Source organism: Halichoerus grypus, chromosome 7, assembly GCF_964656455.1.
Source record: "Halichoerus grypus chromosome 7, mHalGry1.hap1.1, whole genome shotgun sequence".
NCBI lineage: Eukaryota > Metazoa > Chordata > Mammalia > Carnivora > Phocidae > Halichoerus > Halichoerus grypus.
Genome location: NC_135718.1, coordinates 96,723,280 through 96,745,467, shown reverse-complemented (window position 1 = coordinate 96,745,467; position 22,188 = coordinate 96,723,280). Strand labels below are relative to the sequence as shown.

The following is a 22,188-nucleotide window of genomic DNA, read 5'->3' as shown; positions in this document are numbered from 1 at the left end:
ATCACTTTGAAAAATGATAAAACTCAAAATTATGCCGGATTATATAGACATTCACTCTGTTTTAAAAGAATATATTGAATACTCATGTCTTTTAGGCATTGTAATATTGTGGTTTATAATAAGAAATATTTATTTGATCTTCAGCTAAGTTTCTGACACTGAGCTCCTAAAACCTTTGGGATTTCCTAAGTGATGAGAGTTATAAAGATATCTTCTATTGTGTTATGGGGTGACTTTTAGAAAGCCCTTAGGTTGCTAAGGATGACCAGGGAACCAAGCCTGTAATTAGAGGGTTGGAACTTTCTGTCCTATCCCCTAACCTCTGGAGAGGGAAGAGGAACTGAATCAATCACCAATGGCCAATGATTTAATTAATTATGCCTATGTAATAAAGCCTCCATAAAATCCCAAAAGGACCCACACACCTTACTCTATGCTTCTCTTCCACTGGGCTTTCCTGAGTTAAAACCTTTTATAATAAACTGGTGATCTAGTAAGTAAAATGTTTCTCTGAGTTTTATGAGCTCTTCTAGCCAACTAGTTGAACCCAAGGAGGGGGTTGTTCTAACCTTTCATCTCTAGACTGTGGGTCAGAAGCACAGTGACAACCTGGACTTGCCATTGGCATCTGAAGGGGGGGGCAGTCTTGTGGGGCTGAGCCCTTAATCTGTGGGATCTGATGCTATCTCTAGGTTAGAACTGAATAAATATTTTGGTGGTATGGGAAAAACCCATGGGTCAGAATTGGTATCCAAATTGGAGACCTTCATTTAGAATTTAAAGTAGCCAGAAGTAGAAGTTTGCCTGTGAGAATCCTTAGTCCTCTAAACTTTAATTTGTTATACAATGTGTGGAGATCAGCCTCGAAAATTTGTTGGGTGAGGAAAAGGGAAGGAGTAGCAGTCTATTCTAATTATCATTATACATTTAGGTAATATATATTTTGCAAGGATAAAACATCAGAATAAAAGCATATTCATAGTCTTTCTTAACTTTCTGAGATACAATTATTTTTAAAAATTAAGCTCTTTGGTTCAAATTCCTTTGGCCTAGGGGTGAACATTTTTGAAAGGTTTGATAAAATTCCATTTGGCCACATTAAAGTTTTCCAAACATATGGGGGAGGTAAATAAGATGAAGAATAGTTGAAAAAAGTATATTTCAGCAGTTGAGAGAATTTCAGATACTCACAGATAACTTAAAAGCTTTCATTTTAAAAGTTAGTCTAGATGTAGATATTGATGTATTCTTAAATTCATGTGCTGTTTTTAGGGCAGAAGCACTCAATTCTGTATTGAGTTTATACATGGGTTTATTTCTTATAGCTCTGATTATTTTTTTAATGTTTTCATTTTACAAAGGCGAAATAAAAGAATCATTGCACAGAGTACTAGAGCATGAACTTGAAGCTAGGTAATGTTGATGGACTAATTAGAGAAAAAGGTAGAAGGGCAATTGTTTTGTTTTAATATCATGGATAAATGGCTGGGTGGCTGAACAGATGGATGGGCAGACAGGCAGATGGATGGATGGGGAGTTACTGGAAGTCACACATAAAAGCACTCAGGAAAAAAATACAAATCCAAGTAAGTGAAGATGATGTTTTTATGAAGAAAGCTTAAATTGGCTCCTATTTTTTAAAGCTCTCTACTTCATCTATCGTTAATAAAGAAAAAGAACTCACAGCATACTTTACCACTAGTTATGGTCTATTACTGTGTCCCGAAGATTCATGTGAGAGTCAAAGACCATGCACAACCTCTTAGCTTAAGAGAGGCAAGAACATGACCATCAGAAAGCTGGTGGATCATAGTAAAAAGGAGAAAAGTTATGCTGACTCCCATAAAATATATATTTTACCATTCACGACTAGTTACTAAAAACAAATTTCTTAGTAATGCTGATTAAAGAAAAATTAAGAATTAAGTGTTCACATCCAAATTCTTAATTGTCAGTGGCCATTTCCTATTTTCCACCTGAGGGTTTAACAAATTCCCTAACAAGGATAATAGAGTTCACAAATGCTGGGAACAAGTATTATAACAGATACAGTTTTATTTGTAGTTTAATAGTCCAGAGCCATAATCCCTTGTCTACAATTTGGAGGTCCAAAACACCTCTGAAACCAAACAATTTTTTATAAGTTTGTGGCAAACTCAACTTACATGAGACTGTTTATGTAGTCTTTATTCATCCCACTTAGTATGAATGTTCATATGTTTACTGCAGAAATGTTAACATGTTTGATTACTCCATGCTATGTCAGACCCATTTGGTAGTGTTATGTGCCATCTTTCTGTCTGAAATTAGAAGGGTTCTGAATTCTGTAATCCATCTGGCCCCTGGGGCTTGGGGTAAAGGGTCACAGAATGAACAGATATCTGGCTGACTGAACACTGTACTCACCGGTCCTGATTCTACTCCTTCTAGAACCACACAAATAAATCCAATCCCTTGTCCATGTAATGGGTCCTCACATATTTAAGGTTAGCTATGAAGAGACTCTCAAGTTCTCCATCACCCTGATATAACATTCCTGGTTCTTTTAATTGTTCTAGAATCTCTTTGGATTTTTCCGATTCATTCATCCATTCACCCATAGAGCTTCTTGCGCAGCCTGGGCCACATCGTCTCTTATTACAGCTGTGTCCTTACTGCCACCATGATCCACACAACCAATCACACTTCTTAACACTCCCAGTATCAGCAAGGCCATACCCTTCACCTTTCTTGCTCTAGGAGAAATTTCCTAGCTGGACTATTTAAAAATCTGTGTTCTCCAACCTAAGGTAGATTCTCTAAGGAATGGAGATCCTGAGATAAATCCTGGGAAATATGAGGGGGATGAGAAGTCAAGAATGCTTTTATTGCAACTTTTAACTGTCCTTTATAATTGTCCCCTGTGGTGCCGCCTTCTACTTTCTTCCAACTCTGAACACCATTTCTGCGTTCTTCTCTGTGATCTTTTGACTTGTCCGTGTGTGTTACTGAAGTCATTCAACAAGTATTTATTAAGTGGCTACTATATGCCAGACACTGGAGTTGTAAACCAAACCAAATCCTGACCTTCTGAATCTAAATTAATAAACACCAGGACTGATAGAGGCTCTGACAAAAAGTAAAGTAGGGTGAAGGGAAAAGTGAGTTGTAGGAGGTGATGGTCTGACTATAGAGACTTGAGGAAAGTGAGGGAATAAACCAGTGGATACCTGGAGACAGAACATTTCAGACAGGGGGGGAAGGCAAGTACAAAGCATGAGGAAGGAGCATGTGTAGGGAGGAGGCCGAAGTTGCTGGAACAGAGTGGGCAAGGAGAGAAAAGTGGAAAGTGGGTGTGGAGAGGGGTATGCCTGGCAGGCAGGGTGCAGGAGGGGCTTCAAGAAGGAGAGCTTAAAGGAAGAACCATGTGAAATGCTGCTGGTGTTCACATGAGGGAGGTGAGAACCAAGAATTGACCTTGGAATTGGAAGGGGAGGGAATTGATGACATCCACGAGAGCTGTCTCTGTCCAGTGGCTGGGTACAGATGTCTGATGGGAGCAGAAAAATGGAGACAGTGACCACAGGAGTTTATGCACAGAAAGGGTCAAAGAGAAAAGAAGGTCCAGCTGGAGAGGAAGGTGAATTAGGGTTTTTTTGTTTTTTGATGATGATGGGATAAACAGCATATTTTTAACCAGATAGGAATAATCCAGGAGAGTAAATATCATGACCCTTGTTCTTGTTCTCCTTAATATGTGTGTTTCCTTGATCCCATTCCTGCCTTGTATCTCCCACATCTTCCCCTTAATTAAGCTGTACTTCCTCTTGCATAATTCTAAAGCATCATGATATAAATAGCTTTCTTGTACTCTTTTATGAGTTTTACAGGGAGGAAATGTGATAAACTTTCTATAAACTAATTTCCATGTCTAATAGCCCTTGAATTCCTCCCTGCAACCAAAAAAAAAGAAAAAAGTCTTTAAAAAATAGGATCCAAGGTATTCATACATGTCATCTTTTGCTAGAGAAGTGTCAAAACAAAAGCCATGGTATATATACCAACAGCTTAAGTTTATATCTCACTAGCTATAGTCAAAAATGTTTCTGAACCATATGCAAAAAAAATCACTGACATTAAGAAAATATCTTAGCATGTGGAAGTAGTAAAACGATGTTTGCATGAAAAATGTCAAATGTAGTAAACATTATTCTCCTGTAATAAAAGATTAATTTTGCTGTCACATGTGATTTTGTAATAGTTTTGGCCATCATGTATGACAGAAATTTGTTTTATTTGTTACCATAAATTTGTAGAACAAGGGATTGTCACATTACCATTTTATTAAGGAAATCTAAAAGCCTTCAATTTGTACAGAAAGAACATGGTCACTCTTATGGGACTTATATAAAGAGCATATCAGCTGAGCTACTTTTGTAAATTCCATGTAAATCCACATCTAATATAGAATTAAAATAGTCTCTACTACAAGATCCATGAGAAAAACAAACCTCTTTTTCTTTTATAAATCAGAGATTTTAAATTAGTGGTGAAAAATATGTGATCAGGAGTTTAAAAATCCTAGCATGTATATGAACACAAATATTCCTATTTTCAATGACTATTAAAAGCTTATTGTCTAAACATTTTAAAAAGTTCTAAATAGTACCTTCCAGATTTCTCAGCTTTTTCTCATGCCATGTTAAATTCCTTGTAGAAGAACATGAAAAGAGGATACTCTTGGTTTGACAGGGTTTAGTTCAAGTTCTTTATTTACACAGTTGGAATGTGAACCTTGTTGTTGATTCCATGAAGCAACTGTATTTTCCTTCTTCAGCAGGGTAGAATGTCAGCATATCCAGCACTTGTCACCTACTCCTATTCAGTTCAGAGCATTGCAATGTGCTACAATTAAGGAAATATGCTGACTGTCCTGGATTTTTCACTTTTATGTCTGTATCAGATTAGATCACCAACAAGCACCAGGACATACTTGAAGAGTGTGTTGACTTCCCTGTCTTCAAAATGCCTTCACTGAATTATAGTTTAAAATTTATATTGAGGATTTGTGTAAAAAAAAAAAAGCCATTGGAAAAGTTTCTCTTTCTTCTGTATTTTTAGATTTGTACTGATTGCAATTCACATGCCTTATTCAGAAAACCACATCAAAAATTTCTCCTAGAAATTAGATTCAAGAAAATGTGGTGGTAGCTTTGTTTTCTCCAGACAGTCTTACATGCTTTCCTTTTTCAGAGATGAACACTATAGCCTGTTGTGTTTCCATTCCTTCTTTTCCTTGAATAAAGTTCAAAATTTGTGCAATTATAGTACTTCTCCCTAAGTATCTAATAAAACACATGTGCCCATTTTTTCTAAGTAGTTTCTCTTCTCAAAAATCATTTTAAACTGCCACACTTTATATGTTCAGGGTTTTAAAAGATGCAGTCTTGGGCGCCTGGGTTGCTCAGTCATTAAGCGTCTGCCTTCAGCTCAGGTCATAATCCCAGGGTACTGGGATGGAGGGAGCCTGCTTCTCCCTCTCCCTCTCCCCCTGCTTGTGTTCCCTCTCTCGCCGTGTCTCTCTCTGTCAAATAAATAAATAAAATCTTAAAAAATAAAAAATAAGAAAAAAATAAGATTCAGTCTTTAAGAATCAAATGCTTCTAAATAAATAATAAATATAAATTAATATAGTGCATGGAAATATATAAATATATGATAAATATATACATGGAAATAAATAGAAGATATCAATGGTTGTATATTTCATCTTTCCCATGTATTTCTGTAGTGAAAGGCGCAATGTAGTTCAGTGGTTAAAACCAGAACTGTGGAAGTTGATTTTTCTGTTTGACTGGATTTGAACCACAGATCTGCCACGAATTGGTGTATGACCCCGAGCAAGTAATTTGACCATTTTAGGTTTCAGTTTCCTCATTGTAGAAGTTGGGTAACAATAGTAGCTACTCCATGGGGTTATTTTACAAGATTTAAAGGAGATAACATCCGTAAAACCCTTTTAGCCCAGTGCCTGGCACATAACAAGTCCTTAGTAAGTGTGTTAGAGCTACTGTGATGAGCCAGGTGCTGTGCTGGGCATGGGACATGGAGAAGAAGGACATTCCATTCTCTGCCTTTAAGGAGCTTACTTCATAGTGTCTTTTAAGATGCTCATTCTGTGGAAGCTCTCTAAAAGGAAAGAGATACTGAACTTGGGAAGTAAATGAAGATCATCTATCCCAATTTACTTCCCATTATAGGAATACCATTTTTACAGTACTAATAGGTAGACATTAAGCCCATGATTTTGTACCCTTTCTAGTGGGATTGATGGGGAAAGAGAGCAGACTCTGAAGTTGACCAGATTATTCATTCCATTATCGTATGACCTCAAGAACCTCTCAGAGTCCAGGCTGCTCCTTTTCAGAAGAGCATGATGGCATCTCTCTTGCTTGGTTGCCAGATGGTTGGATGAGGTGGTGAACTGAAGCAGTCACTCACTGTGTCTGATACACCATTGTCTTACTGTAAATGTTCACTTTCTTCAAATAAAAAAGATTCTCTGTCATTTTTTGGACATCTGTGATTGCTAGGACAGTTTTCTCCATTCTCAGATTAAAACAGTCTCTATATAAATTTTACCACTTAATTGTGCTTGATCCTCTTCAGTGGGATGCTTTTTAAAACAGAAATGTAACCATATGTAATGACACCCTGTTATCTTTTTGTAGTATACTTGACCATTTTAAATTCATCTAAGTATCCTCTCCCCCAACTATCATTTCTCTTTCTAATCTGCAGACATCCCATTAGAGATTTCTTTAAATGCTTTGTTGAAAAGAAGATTTATCACATCTATGTCATTTATCTTTTCTACTAACCTAGGAGCTAATAAGAGTTAGCGACACGATTTCATGTGGAATCCTTACAGGCTCCTAATGATTCATATAATGTATTCATATAATAATTCAATTCATATAAAAATTTAGTTTTTCTTTAAGATGGGAGAAAGTGAATATGATACACTAAACTATTTCATAAATTTTATGTATATTCATTCAACTACATTGTTATTTATGGATGGAATTACAATAGTAAATCAGTAAACCCAAAGGTCAGGTCAGATAGAACCCTGCATAGTTTACTCAAAGTGTGAATTGAACATCCAGACTCATTGCTGAAGAGTTTACTGGAAGAAGGAGACAAAAACAAGAGATTTAAATCAAAGTCCTAGTTATTTCTCAAAATTTATCCCTATGAATTTTTTAGTTTATCTTTAATTTCCCTGTTCATCACTCATTCATTGTTATTTTTTTTCCATTTAGTTATTTTTCAAACATCTAGTAAATACTTACCTGTGTCAGCTTTATTATTATCCCTGGGAATGTAAAAATGAATGTACATGGTCCCCTAATCTCAAGGAATTTACAATTCAACAAGGCAAAAGACAGATACATGAATAGCCTTAAGTCTTTAAAATAAGCCTTCCTAGAGGGTCAGATATACTATCTATAGGAAGCTATTTTTGAGCTTAATTTGAAGGGGCCATGGAAGGAAGAGAAAAAATGGGTAGACCCAGAGGAACAGATTTAGCAAAGACCTCCCATGGGGTAGGGAGTGGTTCTGCATGGTTAGAGCTCAAGGAACATTGTAGAAACTAAGGAGAAATTAGTTAGGTTAGTTGTAAATGGCCTTGAATCCCATGAATAAGTGGCTCCGATGATTCCCATGTTTTGGATACTTGTGAAGGATGGATTAGACCAGTGTGGAGGCCATTCTGTGGGGTGTGGCAGTGGTCTAGATGACATAAGGAGAAGCTTTGAAAAACAATCAGGGACAGTGGAATTTAGGTTGGGACAGATTAAAAATCATTACTAAGGAATCATTGATAACAGAACTTGTTAACCATTTGCATATATATAGAGAGCTGGTGAGGAGGGAGAGAAAGGATTTAGAGGATGAATGGTTACAGATAGTTATATTCTTAACCAAGGCACAGGTGGGGGAGGAAAGAAAAATGTCCACTGGGATCTGAAGCTCAGGGGAAGGATCAGAACTAGAGGTGTGGATCTGAAAGTCTCCATTGTAGCTGGAATTATAAAGTAGAGATTGCCTATATATACTACAGAGTCAAGATTAGACCTTGGGTATGGGGGAGAAGTTTAGCAGCAAAAGAGATCGAGGAAGCTTGTTCTGAAAAATAGTTGGAAAACTCAGAAATTCTCCGAGGACCAACAGATAAGATAATTTAAAAATTAGGACTAGTTAACCACTTCAGAGTGATTACTGTGGTGGAGGGTAAAAACTAGAAAGTGCTGGTGGGTTTGCCAGTTAGGAAAGGATTGACAACTTTTATTCCACAGAGGGGCGGATGTGAATGATGATTTGTGTGTGTTGTGGGGAGGGGGTGTTTGCTTTGAAATGAGAGCATAGTGACATACATCCATACCCATCTTTTGTTATCTATAATCATTCCAACACTATAGGAAAAGTTTTTTTCTGAGGTAGCTCATCCATGAATTGTAATGTTCTACATTTATAGAATCTCAGACAGCCACCGAAGAGATTCAGACTGTAGGGATCAGTTTGATTGGTTGAATGTGTTTTCTTCTGAATAAACGATTCATCTCTTCACCCACCTATACCCTCTAGGAAACACTGATGTACATTCTTTCTGCTTATTGGCTTTATGTTTAACATATATTTGCAGTTTTTAGAACACAAACATAGAACATACGTATCTGTCATGGAATCCTAGATTTTAGACTATGAATATTTCTCAAAATTCAGCTACTGTCATTGATAGAAGAGGCCAGCACACACCACGTGTTACCGTGATGTGAGTGCAGTGTGATGTGTGAGGCCTCCATGCCATCCCCTCTGCACTGTGCACGTCCTTCAGCTCACACTGTGCACGTCCTTCAGCTCACACTGAGCCATGCTCCTGTTGCATCCAAGAAACTGAAAGGTATTCTTAAAGCTTGGTTTCCTTGAGTCAAGGGCACTTTTGTGTTCATTCTAATTGTTCTCCATAACCATTCGAGGTAACAAATGCAATGTTCTCTCTGAAAAGTCGGAGATTGTCAGTGATGAAATTCAGAAATTCACATGGGCCTGACAAAACTGAAATTCTTTTTACTTGAGGGTAATGATAAGTGACATTTTTGGTTGATTGTTCCCATTATATTGTCAGGGGTTTTGTGGTATTTTTTGTGTATGTATTTTAAATCATGGAGGTTATAAAGGAGAGAAAGACAGAGCCAGGAGTAACCTCCCTCAGATCACCTTTAATTCCAGAAGGCATCTAACACCTACTTCTAGCTTGACCTGGAGAGGGAGACCCACAACTTTAAAGCTGGCATGCCTAACCAGCCTTTGTCTACAGTCTCCCACTGTCCCCCTTCTCTGTGTGTATATACGTGTGTCTTTTTTTTTCCCTTTCTCTTAAAAAAGTTGTAAATTTGTTGGCAGACATGATGGTGTTGTATTTCAGTGTAGTACATTGTGAACGGGTAATAATGATAATTATGTCTACTGTTAGCTTATTATTCTGTGTATCAGGACCTCCAGCCTGTGACATGCCCGCGCCGGGCTGCACTTACTTCTCTCACAGGCCAGAGACTCCAGCGAGGAATCAGGCTACTCCCAGCAAGCCTCGTTGGAGCCAGCAGGAAATGAATCTGTCTGCCACAGATTCTTATTTAGACCAAATTATTAATGTTTAGTGGCAGAAAAGTGACTCCCTTTCTCCTTCCATTGAATGATGAGAGCATATCTGTTTTCTTGATAAGATTGTGGCCAGCCTGGCTTTTGCTCTAGAAGGTAGATAAAAATTATTCTGCCTGCAGGCCTCAGGGATGTCTGGTTTCTTTTCTCTGTTTCTGTGCCAGAGTGTATCTCCCTTATTCATCTCACAAACTGTCTTTAAACTTAATCATGCTGAACTTTTTGTATATGTTTGCCTGACAATAAATGGGTCTGGGGATGGGGGGGACAGTGCAGAGAAAAATACATCTTTATTAGGAGAGAAATAAGAAACCACTCTCTTTGTTTAGAATAACCCTTAGGTTAAATGTGCCCAGTTATATTAAGGACAAAATTTGAGAAAGTTTTCAATTTTTTTTGAAAAATACCAAAATAAAAATAATAATTGGAATGCAAATTAGTTTTAGCAAATTCTGTGATAAAAAGTATTCTTTCATTCTACCACCTACCTCTGTCTTGTCTCTAATATAGACCTTAAAAACATTTTCATTCTCCTGGGCTCAAGTTTTCTATGCTTCACAACTTCTAAATTCATAACTCCTTAAAACCAAATGAAGTTTTTACAACTTGGGATATTTGCATATAAGGAATAAAAAATCCTATAGATGTATTAAGATCCATTTATTTTCTCTTTCAGGTTACATGTACAGCTTTATTTTTTAGAAAATAAATTTAATATAAAAAATTTTTTTTAAAGTAAATTTAAATATAAGCTTTAATGCTTAAAGATGTTTTGTTTTTCTCTGGTCACTTTGCCCCGGACCGAGAAAACAGTTTCAACTGAGCGATCATCTCAGAGTCCTATTCTTCACAAAATACTTGCCTTCTTATCCTGTCGATGGTTCTCTGAAGCATCACAAAATCTGTCATTACCAATTAAGGGTGTCACACTTCTTTACCTTGATAAGCTTGAATTTCAGGTTTTACATTCATTCCAGCATCACTTTCCATCTTTGTGGAGTTGGGTGGTGCAATATGACGAGCTGTATAGTGTCTTAGAACCTTCTCCTCGTAGACATTTAGAGCGGTAAAGCTCTGCCTATCTGTAAGTCAGACTTTGGGCCTCCCCAGCCTTCCAGACAAAGCTGGGACCCCAGAAGTATGTGGGAGGCATGGGGCTCATGAGGGAGAAGCCCTGTGGCACCTGCCTCCAGGTCCAGGAACTCTATTCGTTCAGCCAGAATTGAACTCAGTCTTACAGCTCTAATTTGAAGCCTATTTAAATTAGCTTGGTTATCTGGGTTTCCCCTCTAGAGAAGATAGAAATTATTGGAAGAAGATAGAGTCTCTACTCAAGGCAGGCATGCTGGCGCCAGCAAGATGTAATCACAACCTGCCATCTTGGCAAGAAACAGAAACCTGAACAAGTGGACTCAAAGGAAAGCAAAGTGTGAGTGTTAGATCCATACATGGGCGAGCCACCACATAGGTATCTGTCTTAGGAGGCCTTGAGGATAGCCCTGTATCAGCACATTGCAAAGGTGACAAACATGGGCCATCAGGTAAAAGTTAAATCGTTCCATTTAAGAGAAAAGTTTGATATTTTTCAGAAAGACTTCATTCAAAATTGGTTATATAGAGTTGGTCCTTGACGGGATCAAGTTTCTGTTTCCTGGGAATCACACACTGATTCACATCACTCTTCCCGATCATTGCCCGAACCAAACTTTGCTTATGACAAAAATTGTTTTGTTCAAATTGGTCACCTACTCTGTTTGCCAAACCTGATTCCATATATGTCTCCTGGTTATTTCCTACAATTAAATTCTCCCTTAAAAAATAAAGAATGCCTCATATTCTGATTACTTTTGGTCCTCCATTTAAGGAATAAGTACATACTTTTGATATTTATTTGGCATAGTTTTGTTTCTGAACTTCTATAGGCAATAAAAGCTATTATAGCAAAATATTAACATAAACATCAAATTTTATAGCCATTATATACCACTCGGTATCCTTCTCTTCTGTCTAAAAAGTAATGCTATATTTCCTGTTTTCCAGTCTCTGCTTTTCTGTGTTGTTGTTTTTCCAAGATCACTGAAGGTGATGAGTGAAGAGGTTTCATTATCGTATGATTTGGTTTTGCTCAAATTTTCTTTCTGTAATCTAGATTTCTAATTGGAAGGTGCGGCTATTAAATAAGCCTATCAAAGATGTCATCTGAAATTTTTTACTTGCCTTTTTAGTTCTCTGGTAGGGTGAAATCTTGATTAACAGATGCCCTGGCAGTCCCCTTTGTTGCGAAGAGAGCCAGATTCAAAAGAACATGTCTTCGTGACTCAAGCATTAGAGCTTTGTCTACACACCATCCACAGCCCTCACCCTACTCGGAGTTTAAACTCAAGTGCAGGCAATATTTGGAAGCCAATGACTGTCTTCTTCCACCTAGCCTTGGCTTCCTCTCTCCCCTTTCTCTATAAAGGAAATATCATCCCTCTTTTGACTCCCCACCTCCTTTCCAAACAGGACATAGTGGTCATTTTTATTTATTGTCTGAAATGTTATCACCACCATGCTTTTTCACTTAAAGCCTGTTTTGTTGCGAGATATACATCTTTTTCCTACTCAGCCTAAGAAATTTTCGGCATGATTGAATGAGGGGTGAGGCAGGAGGGAAAGAGCACGGACCATGTACAAGGAGTTACTCAATAGGCCAAACTTGGCCGAGCAGCTGACGGGCCCGCCACACTCGCCCAGATGGAGAGTGAGCAGGAACCACTCATATGGACTGCTGCCTCAGCCCTCTCCTTCCCGGCTTCTCCCTCCTTATGCTCCTTATTTCTGCCAACTCTGGCAGTGTATCTCACCTCCGGGGACACATTCTTTTTTCCTGCCTAAAGTGTGGAAAAAATTTCTTGTTGTCAGAGTTTTGTTGAAATAAAATTGGCATTTGGAAGATGCCACATTTGCTGGGAAGCTTAGGAGGGGCACTACTCACAAAGCGCTGAAGTGAGCAAGTTCTCGGGGTGTGGGCTGGGACCCGGTGTGCCCTGGGAAGAGAGGGGGTGAGGAAGCACGGTGGTCGGGGGCTCAGTGTGGCTGCCCAGTCCAGGCTTCAGGGGAGTCCCTCCGTGCCAGGGCGAGTAGTGCGGCCCAGAGGCCGTCTTCCTCCCGTTCTCTGGTGCTGCTTAGAAGCACACCCCTTTCCCTACCCCACCCCCCACTGGGGACTGCCCCAGAGTAAAATAGGTCCGGAAAACTGCATTTTAACATATGCTCCATGCTTGTGCTTCTAAATCCGAAGAACAACTACTTGAGGTCCTGGTGCTTAGTTTCTCAGCTCCCCACCTCATTTATTTGTGCCTGGTCTTGAGGTGCCCAGGATGCCGTGACTGACTCACCCCAGCCATGCGCATCAGAAACCGGAGCATAGACAGCCAGCCCCAACCCCGGCCTCTGGGGTTGTGGAGATCCTATGGCAGCACAGCGGAGCGGGGTGTCTGTTCTCGAAGCTCACTGTGGTATCCTTGTCTCACTTGGCCTTCGCACATGTTCTTCTGTATGTATTCTTCTTTCATCCTCCACCCCATTTCCCCTTCCAAGAAAAGTATGAGCAGTTAAGATTTCTCTTTGAAGCAAAGCTCCGCTGTCAACCTGCTCCAGAAAGATTTCCACAACCCCTACCCTCCTGGGACATGGCTGGACCTCTACAAACCTAGGTGGTGGTGCTTTAGGCACATTTGTACTTGCTTATGTGTGTAGCTCTCCTATTAGACATTGAACTTAATTGTCCTTACAAAATTGAGCTGAGCCCAGTGCCTGACCTGGAGTTACTGCCCCATAAATGATTGTCAAATGAAGGGGTGAGCTAGATCTTGTGAGGTTTCCTTGACGCACGTTCTCTTTAGTTTTTGTTATCTCTGCTACAAGGAATAGCTGAATTTGTTTTTGTGTAAAATTAAATATGTTTGAATTAGATTTGTCTTCCTGTGATCCTTAGAAAAATGTGTTTTAAAAATAAAATAAATATGATAGTGAGAAAATTAAGATGCTTTGGTGATCTAAATACTTGTGAAGTACACTTTTTTTTTTTTTTAATGTTACAAAATACTTTTAAAGAGTTCCAAGTAAAGTTAAGAGGGGATCTACTGGATTTTGGCTAAGTGCTAAACAAAAAAAAAAAAAAAAAGTTTTTTAATTCCCTGTCCAAATATTTCAACTTAAATTTACTGGTAGCTCTTTCAGAGGCAAGATGGGAACTCTGCAATCCTTTGTTTGTTATAAAGGAAATGCTTTTGTCTTCAAATGTTTGGAGGAAGGATTAAGGGCAATTTATGACTTGGGTAGAAAGTAATAAAAGTAGTAACAATGGAGTGTCTTCTGAATTGTCATCATTTTCTGGAATTAATAACAATATCAACTTAGCAGGCATTTTACGTCCAAAAGGAATTACTTTCATGTGTCACGCTTTAACGTAAACTCTAATACCAGTCCTGTAGCTGCTGTGTGGGATCATTTCCTTCATTCCACTGTTTAAAACCAGTGTTCATTCAGTTGTACGGCAGAGGAATCCTGCCATCAGATCTTTTACCACAGTGCTCAAGAAACATATTTATAATTCATTTCTTTCAGGAAATAAACTTCAAGATCTGCATAAAAAGTCTTTTATTAAGATAAGTCACAGCTTTTTTAGTTTCTCCAGGAATATGCCATTTTTAATTCCCAAGGGAAATCATAATAATAAATAAATTAACCTAGTAGGTTATTTTCCTTTTTTATGGGACCCCTTTTTATTAGTATAATCCTACTTTACAGATTTCTTACCAGTTGTTTAATTAAAACAATCGCATATACTTTTTACAGCATTTTACAATTTATAAAGAACTTTGTTTTTTAATTTTTTTTTATTTTAAAGATTTTATTTATTTATTTGACAGAGAAAGAGAGAGCACAAGCAGGGGGAGCGGCAGGCAGAGGGAGAGGGAGAAGCAGGCTCCCCACTGAGCAGGAAACCCGATGCGGGGCTCGATCCCAGGACCCTGGGATCACGACCTGAGCCGAAGGCAGTTGCTCAACCAACTGAGCCACCCAGGCTCCCCATAAAGAACTTTTTAAATAAAATTTTTTTGATCTTTGCAACAATTCTGTCTAGCAATAATAATAATGCTATTATATATTATTAAGCCCTTTTACTGTTTGAGGGAATACAATAGTCAGTGGTATCAGGACATTACCCAGTATCAACTAGCAGATCCAGAACTCAATGAAGATCTTACCTCCAAATAACATCCTCTCTTAACTGTACCTCTGGTAAATTCAATGCTGTTTTCCTTGGGGTGTGTTTTTAAAAAGAACTCCCAGAAGTGTCAAAACATTATTATTGCACACATTCTAGTTTCTGTTTTCCAATAAATGGTTGGTTCTGTTGCTTAATGAAGCTCAGTTTTTTGAAACCTGCCCAAGTATTCACTTTTTTGGTGAGTGTGACGTGGAAAGTAAATCTGAGATGATTTTAAAATAAGCATATGAGTTTTTGTATGATACTGTTTATTTAATTATTTTAATGCTTCAGATTTGTGTAATGGAACCACTCTCAGTACCCTCACCTGAAAATGAGGGATATTTCCTTAATTTCTTCTACATAAGACTCCCTTGACATAGGATGAAATGTAGATATAACATTTTTAATGTGTTTGTAGATCATTCCATTCGACATCCTTTGATTCCAAGATGAGAACCCCTGGATGAATTAGCCTCTAGCTCTAACATTCAGTGTTTTTGAATCAAATGTCAGATAATGTTCCTGTGTATGTGGTATTATTTTCTCCAATAACTCAAATCCTCAATGAGTTGATATTTGCTCACCTATCATAAGGTGGATTGCAGTGATCCGTATAGGTCTTTGCTGAAATACATGTGTCTTCTCTCCACCCAGAGTAAAAGAAGCCGAAGAGGTGTGCAGGCAGAAAAAGGGAAAATCACTTTATAAAATAAAACCAAGACATGACTCTGGAATTGTAAGTATTTAACTCTTCTCTTTTTAACTTGTGATTTGCTTTGGCTTTTAAACACTGTTTTCACAATATATACAAACTCACATAATAACATTTTAATAATTTTCCTCTTCAGTGTGAGAGAGATTCTCTCTCTCCTTTTCTTTATGCCTTTAATCAGGCCCAAAAGGCTAAGAGAATCTCAGGATCTAGCATCCAAAGCTTAAGAATTAAGACAAATCTGCTAAGGGAATGCATATACCTAGATATGTGTGTGTTGGCAGGAGTTGGGGGGCAGTTTCCCACTTTCTCCATTACACAAGCATCACCAGCACAAGGCTGCATTTGAACCCCGAGTGGCTGTTATCGTTGGATTAGCACCACTGGGATCTAAAACATGATGGGAAATGCCAAGTGTAGTATTGTCCTTTGCTCAGACTGGGGGGCTCAGACCTGGCGTGTACCCGTATGTGGCTGTTTAACAGTTGTCAGCCAGTAGGCTGAGTTTAACAAGCTAATCTAAGCTTCCTCCTTGCCCACTTCTTTCTTTAAAATGCCATATTGTGCATCCTGGAAGGCAGGGCTTGGTAAAAATGACGAGTTTTCCCTTGTGACGCTGTCAGTATTGTTTTAAATGTTTTGAGGGTGTATCACTTGGTACCACAGGGATAAGTAAATGATGCTGTTTTAAATGAAAAGTTGGGTTAGGCTTAAAATAGGAACATTTTGAATTGGATTAATCTAATGTGGTCTAAGTGGAAAAGATCAAAATAACCCAGGTTGGGATATGATTAAACTGATTAAACCCTATTTAGAAAAAGGAAGTATATCTTCATTTAAAAGATATTTTCCCTTTAGTTTCTCTATATCAAAATTAGTCTTCTCTAATGACAGGTATTATATTATGGTTTAGTTTATTTTCTTTTTGATTAAAGTACAACCTTAAAGGTGCATTGAATGAAGAGGAATAATTATTAATTAACCTCAATCATGCCATTATAAGCATAGAAGAGAATTAAATCATATTAACCATGAAACGAAGCAGCCAATTCAATCTTCATATTTATGTATGTGTGCATAGAATTGAGAATGAGAAAGGTGAGTTGGCACTTTTTCATGTTGGTTAGACGCTAAAATTTTAAAGCTTTTTTTTTTTTTTCTCAAAAATATTTGGTGATTTGGCTGGTGAAAATTCTTTTTTTTTTTTAAAGATTTTATTTATTTGAGAGAGGGAGAGATAGCGAGAGAGAGAGCATGAGCAGAGGGGAGAGGGAGAAGCAGGCCCCACTGAGCAGGAGCCCAAAGCGGAGCTCGATCCCAGGACCCTGGAATCATGACCTGAGCTGAAGGCAGCTACTTAACCCACTCACTGAGCCACCCAGGCACCCCTTGGCTGTTGAAAATTCTTAAAGATAAAACAGTTTACTTATATCTTTTTCCTTTATGGGCTGGTGGATCTTTAACCTTTTCCCAGAGAATTTGATCCAAATGAAAAGATCTTGTTTGAGCTATTCTAAACTCCGTACATTTTTTAAAGTTCTTCTTTCTAACTATAACTCTTATCTGGTGCATTTATTTTCAGAAAGCAAAAATAAGCATGAAAACCTGAACAATGAAAAGCAGAATGAACATGAGTCACTGTAACCACTTCCACAAAATTCAGCTGACCTGAGGCTGGGAAGAAAACTACATCATTTTGTTCATTTTTCCTCTTGACCTCTTGCACAATCTTTGTGTTTTCTAGACAGTTCACTGATTGTTGAATTTTACTGTACATTCATAAAAATGCAAAAGCAGTAGACCAGTGGAGAATTTGACACCTTTTCTTTTTGTAAAGTTTATGGTATTATATCGATAGACCAAAACAGCATGTATAAGAGGCAATATTTGCATTAATGCTGAACATGCTAAATGTTAACCTAAAATTTACTTTTGTGAGAATATTCCTTATCCCAGCAAAACACTTTCCTTTCTACTGACAACCAGTACTCCATGTCACTGCATTTAGATTTATGGTTAAAATGTTATTTCTAGTGAATTGTTTGTATCAGTTACATGTCTACATATAAATTTTCTATTTTAAAATTTAAGTACCATTTATATATCATGATCAAGGCTTTCCCAATTCTTGGGTTGCTCTCCCTAACTATATATTTGTGAAAGAAGATTATCATTTTTTACGCAAGTCAGATAATGAATAGAAGAAATATAGCAAAAGGTAAACCCTTTCCTATAAATCATCTAATATAGGCAGGAATCAGAGTTTTAAGTTTAATGAGGGCTTTTATCAGCCTGTGTTCTCTGAGACCCTACATAAAGCTAATCTTCAGCTAAAATAAACTAAAGGTGTGCCTCTCTATAACTTTACCATTGGCCTTCATAAAGAAAACATGACTCAATATTTTGAAGGAATTTAAATAAATGATGCTCATAAAATTGCCAAACATGACTAATTGTTGGCCATAAAAGGGGGGTGGGTAGTAAGTTTTTGGATGGATTGGCATCTGTTAATTAAACGTACCGGCCTGAGTATTTTTACATGATTGGTTTTGTCTTTATGTGTTATAGCAGGTGATTAAAAGCTGTCGGATGAATATGTAATGATTGGTTATCTGAAGGAGCTTAGGAAAGGATTTTCTTTTATTTCACTTTGAGGGGTAAAAAAAGTAAATCTCCCACTCTTTGTGAGAGTATGTTAAAGTCATCTCATGATGCATTGTGATGGTTTTGTCTAACACTAATAGGTAGGGTTTTTAAAAATTCTTTTGATGATATTTGTTGGGGGTTATGGTTGTTGATATTTCTTGCTATTGGAAACCAATCATGGAAAGCAACTTAAAAAAGAAAATGTTCTGAATCATAACTATGTTTGCGTTTATGTAAAGTGTGGTCTCTTACCTTTTAGTTTGTAATTTAAGTGCAAAGAAACAGTAGTGGATTTTGGCTGTTGTTTTGTAGTCTTCCTGTCTCCTTCAGTCCCTCCAGTGTGTATATTACCATTCTTCACTGAAATAATAGGGCATTTAACAAAGATCGCTATGTGCAATACTGTATTTAGTGTTTCTATTTCAATTTTTCTAGGATGTTAATTTATATGAAAATAAAATGAATAATAAAAGAGTTCTGTACCTATTGTGTGTATATTGCCTAAGGAAACTTGCAAAATGCAGTCATCATATTTAACACAGGGGGAAAATAAGTTAGACTCTGTGTTTGAAGATTTTTAAAAAGTTCTTATTTCAAGTTTAACAATTGTTAGTAGTTGAGTATTTGAAAAAAAATTGAAATGCTTCTTATGCAATCTTAAGGAAGAGGTAATTCCCACTTATGAACAGAAATATATCAATATTTGAGAAATCCTTTTTCCAAAAGTTAAAAGTTAGATGCAAAAATTCATTGGATACAGATTAAGTGGTGAAGGGCTATTGGAAGATGATAAGGCCAAAGGGAAAATAATGGTGCAGATGGGATGTATATAGAAGAGGAAATAAGGAATGAAAACTAAGCACTCCACTACTGGAGAAGCATGACAAGAGTTTTCTTACTCCATAAGTAAGCTTTGCGTTTGGGTCTGATCATTTTTCAATATAAACTCTTTTATCCCCTGTACATTGACTTATCATCTACTTTGTGTCAAGGCATGGTGCTAATAACTGCATGTCTCAAAGATCTTCATCAAGTTGGGGGGCGGGGAGAATATAAAGCAACAATTATGGATCATTGTAATGTCCAATTCAGAGAGCACAAAAAGCTGGGGAGCCTGGCTGGCTCAGTTGGTAGAGCATGTGACCCTTGATCTCAGGGTCGTGAGTTCAAGCCCCACGTTGGTAGTGGAGTGTACCTGAAAAAAATTACAAACAGAGAGCACAGAAAGCTAAATCTAGAGGGATGAGTGGGTATTAGGCAAGTGAAGGGAGAGAAGAGAAATCTGCAGATGGAAAGACAGTGATCAAAGACACATCCAAAACATCATTTCTTTTAGGAGTTTTACCTAGTTCAGATTAGATAGAGGGAAGGAGCAGAGCATAAAGTTCAAGAGAGAATGGTGAAAGATGTTGCTAGAGACATAGAAAAGAATTTTATAGTAGGAACAATGTAATTTTATGACAGTTTGGGGTCAAGAGGATCTTAGAATCATCTAGGCCCTTCCTACTCACAGGCAGTACATCAGCAGCACAGAGAGCACCTGAGAGCTTGTTCGACAGGCAGTCTTACAAGTTTTCCAAATGGTTGGTGAGGAGCGGATGATGATGCACTTCTGAGAGATGTAACAAACTGAAGGAAAAAAGGCATGGAAAACAGATGCAAAATAGTCTGCCACACCTGTGGAAGAATTAGTTCTACATCAAGCAGAAGAGATAGGGTGTGAGGCAGGGTAAGTGATAAGGGGCTAGGGGTGAGATCAGGGGCTAGATCACGGAAGTCTTTAATAAGAGGAAACAGTATGTAGTACACTGTGGAGCCAGTAAGTTATTTTAAGGTAGTAATGTGAACTGGTTTGGGTTTAATAAAGCCCATTCTGGTACCAGTGTTGAGAAGTATAAGCCTGGAGGCCAGAACACCTTTAAAGAAACTATTGCAACAATGAATCATGGAACACTACCTCAAAAACTAATGAGGTACTGTATGGTGACTAACATAACATAATAAAAAAAATAAAAAGAAACTATTGCAATTCAAAGAAGAAATAGGACTTGATCATAGTAGTAGAGATGGAAACTTGGCGCTGAAGAAAAGGGTATTTTTAAGGAGGTAAAATATATATGAGAACTTCTAAAATCTTTACATGTGAAAAACAAGAAAGCATGTTGAATTTAAGATGACAATCTGGTTTCTTGTCTGGGTTATCTGGCAAAGTATGTCTCTGTGCATCAACAAAGGTGATAAGAGGAAATGCTTCAGTCAAGTTTCTTCAAAAATGTGAGTGTCTTAGAGAAACCTGATAAGCCTATCAAGAAAAGCAGCTCCCAAGTCTTTATCTCCCCAAATCTGCTTCATTTTCTTCAGAATACCTGATATTATATAGTTAGTTATTAGTATATAGTCTGTCACCCATTCAAGTTTAAATCCAGAAAGACAGACTTTTTTCCTTCAGGACTAAATCTGTAACATTAAAAGCAGTATTGTGGGGGCGCCTGGGTGGCTCAGTCATAAGTGTCTGCCTTTGGCTCAGGTCGTGATCCCAGGGTCCTGGGATCGAGCCCCACATCAGGCTCCTTGCTCCGTGGGAAGCCTGCTTCTCTCTCTCCCACTCCCCCTGCTTGTGTTCCCTCTCTCGCTGTGTCTCTCTCTGTCAAAAAAACAAATAAAATCTTTAAAAAAAAAAAAAGCAGTATTGTGGCACTCAATAAAGATGTACTGATTTAATGAATAAATAAATTAGAGGAAGAGAAGGGAAAAGTTCAGGGCTGAAAGGGAATGAAGAATCCATATTGTGTGCTGGACATGCAGTTGGTATTTCTAGTAGCTGGAAAATACTGATGAGGAACTCATGAGAGAGGTTTAATTCTGATTTTGATGTAAGAGCCACCTATATTCGGGGTGATAGTTGAAATCAGTTAGATTGTTGAAACTGCCTGGGAAATCGGGAACAGATTTTTTTAAAAAAATCACTGAGATGGGGTTGAAACCAGTGTTGAAAAGACAAACAGAAATAGAGAGGTCACAAAGGGAACCTCAGGAAGATTAACCAGGGAATTAAAAGCAGAGAACCATGAAGAAGTAGTATTGCAGAGGTCAGAGTAAATAGCACTTCAAAAAAAAACACTCTCTCCACTGTCACCATCCTTTTGCCCTTCAAACATACTACTATTATAAATAACAAATGTAATAAAATATATATAATGGATTGACTTATTCAATATTCTGTCTAAAACTTTTAGACAAACAGTGTAGAAAAGAGATTTAAAAAAACAACAAGACACATGAGTTCTGGAGTTCTATTCCTGATATGACTGAGTAAGCTTCTAAGAGACCAATCCTCCCCAGATAATAACTATAAACTCTGAACAAAATATAAAAACCACTTGGAGGCCCTGGTTAGTGAACAAAGGAGGCAGGTTCTGGGGCCTCAGGGAGGATGGAACCAAAAGACAACCGACAGAATGGGAGAAGATATTTGCAAATGATGTATCAGATAAAGAGCTAGTATCCAAAATCTATATAGAACTTCTTAAACTCAACACCCAAAGAACAAATGATCCAATCAAGAAATGGGCAGAAGACATGAACAGACATTTTTCCAAAGAAGACATCCAAATGGCCAACAGACACATGAAAAAGTGCTCAACCTCGCTCGGCATCAGGGAAATCCAAATCAAAACCTTAATGAGATATCACCTCACACCAGTCAGAATGGCTAAAATTAACAAGTCAGGAAACGACAGATGTTGGCAGGGATGTGGAAAAAGGGGAACCCTCCTACACTGTTGGTGGGAATGCAAGCTGGTGCAGCCACTCTGGAAAACAGTATGGAGGTTCCTCAAAAAGTTGAAAATAGAGCTACCATAGG

At 37.8% G+C, this 22,188-nt stretch overlaps 1 protein-coding gene across 1 annotated transcript in view; it reads left to right on the top strand.

Moving 5' to 3' along the window:
- FMN2 (formin 2) overlaps positions 1–18,807 on the top strand; it is a 372,324-nt gene extending 353,517 nt beyond the window's left edge. Inside the window, exons 17-18 of the mRNA XM_036076720.2 lie at positions 15,620–15,701; positions 17,260–18,807. Of these exons, the coding sequence (XP_035932613.2) occupies positions 15,620–15,701; positions 17,260–17,286 (109 nt within the window). The 3' untranslated portion in view covers positions 17,287–18,807. The remainder of the gene's footprint in view (positions 1–15,619; positions 15,702–17,259) is intronic.
- The last annotated feature ends 3,381 nt before the right edge of the window (positions 18,808–22,188 follow it).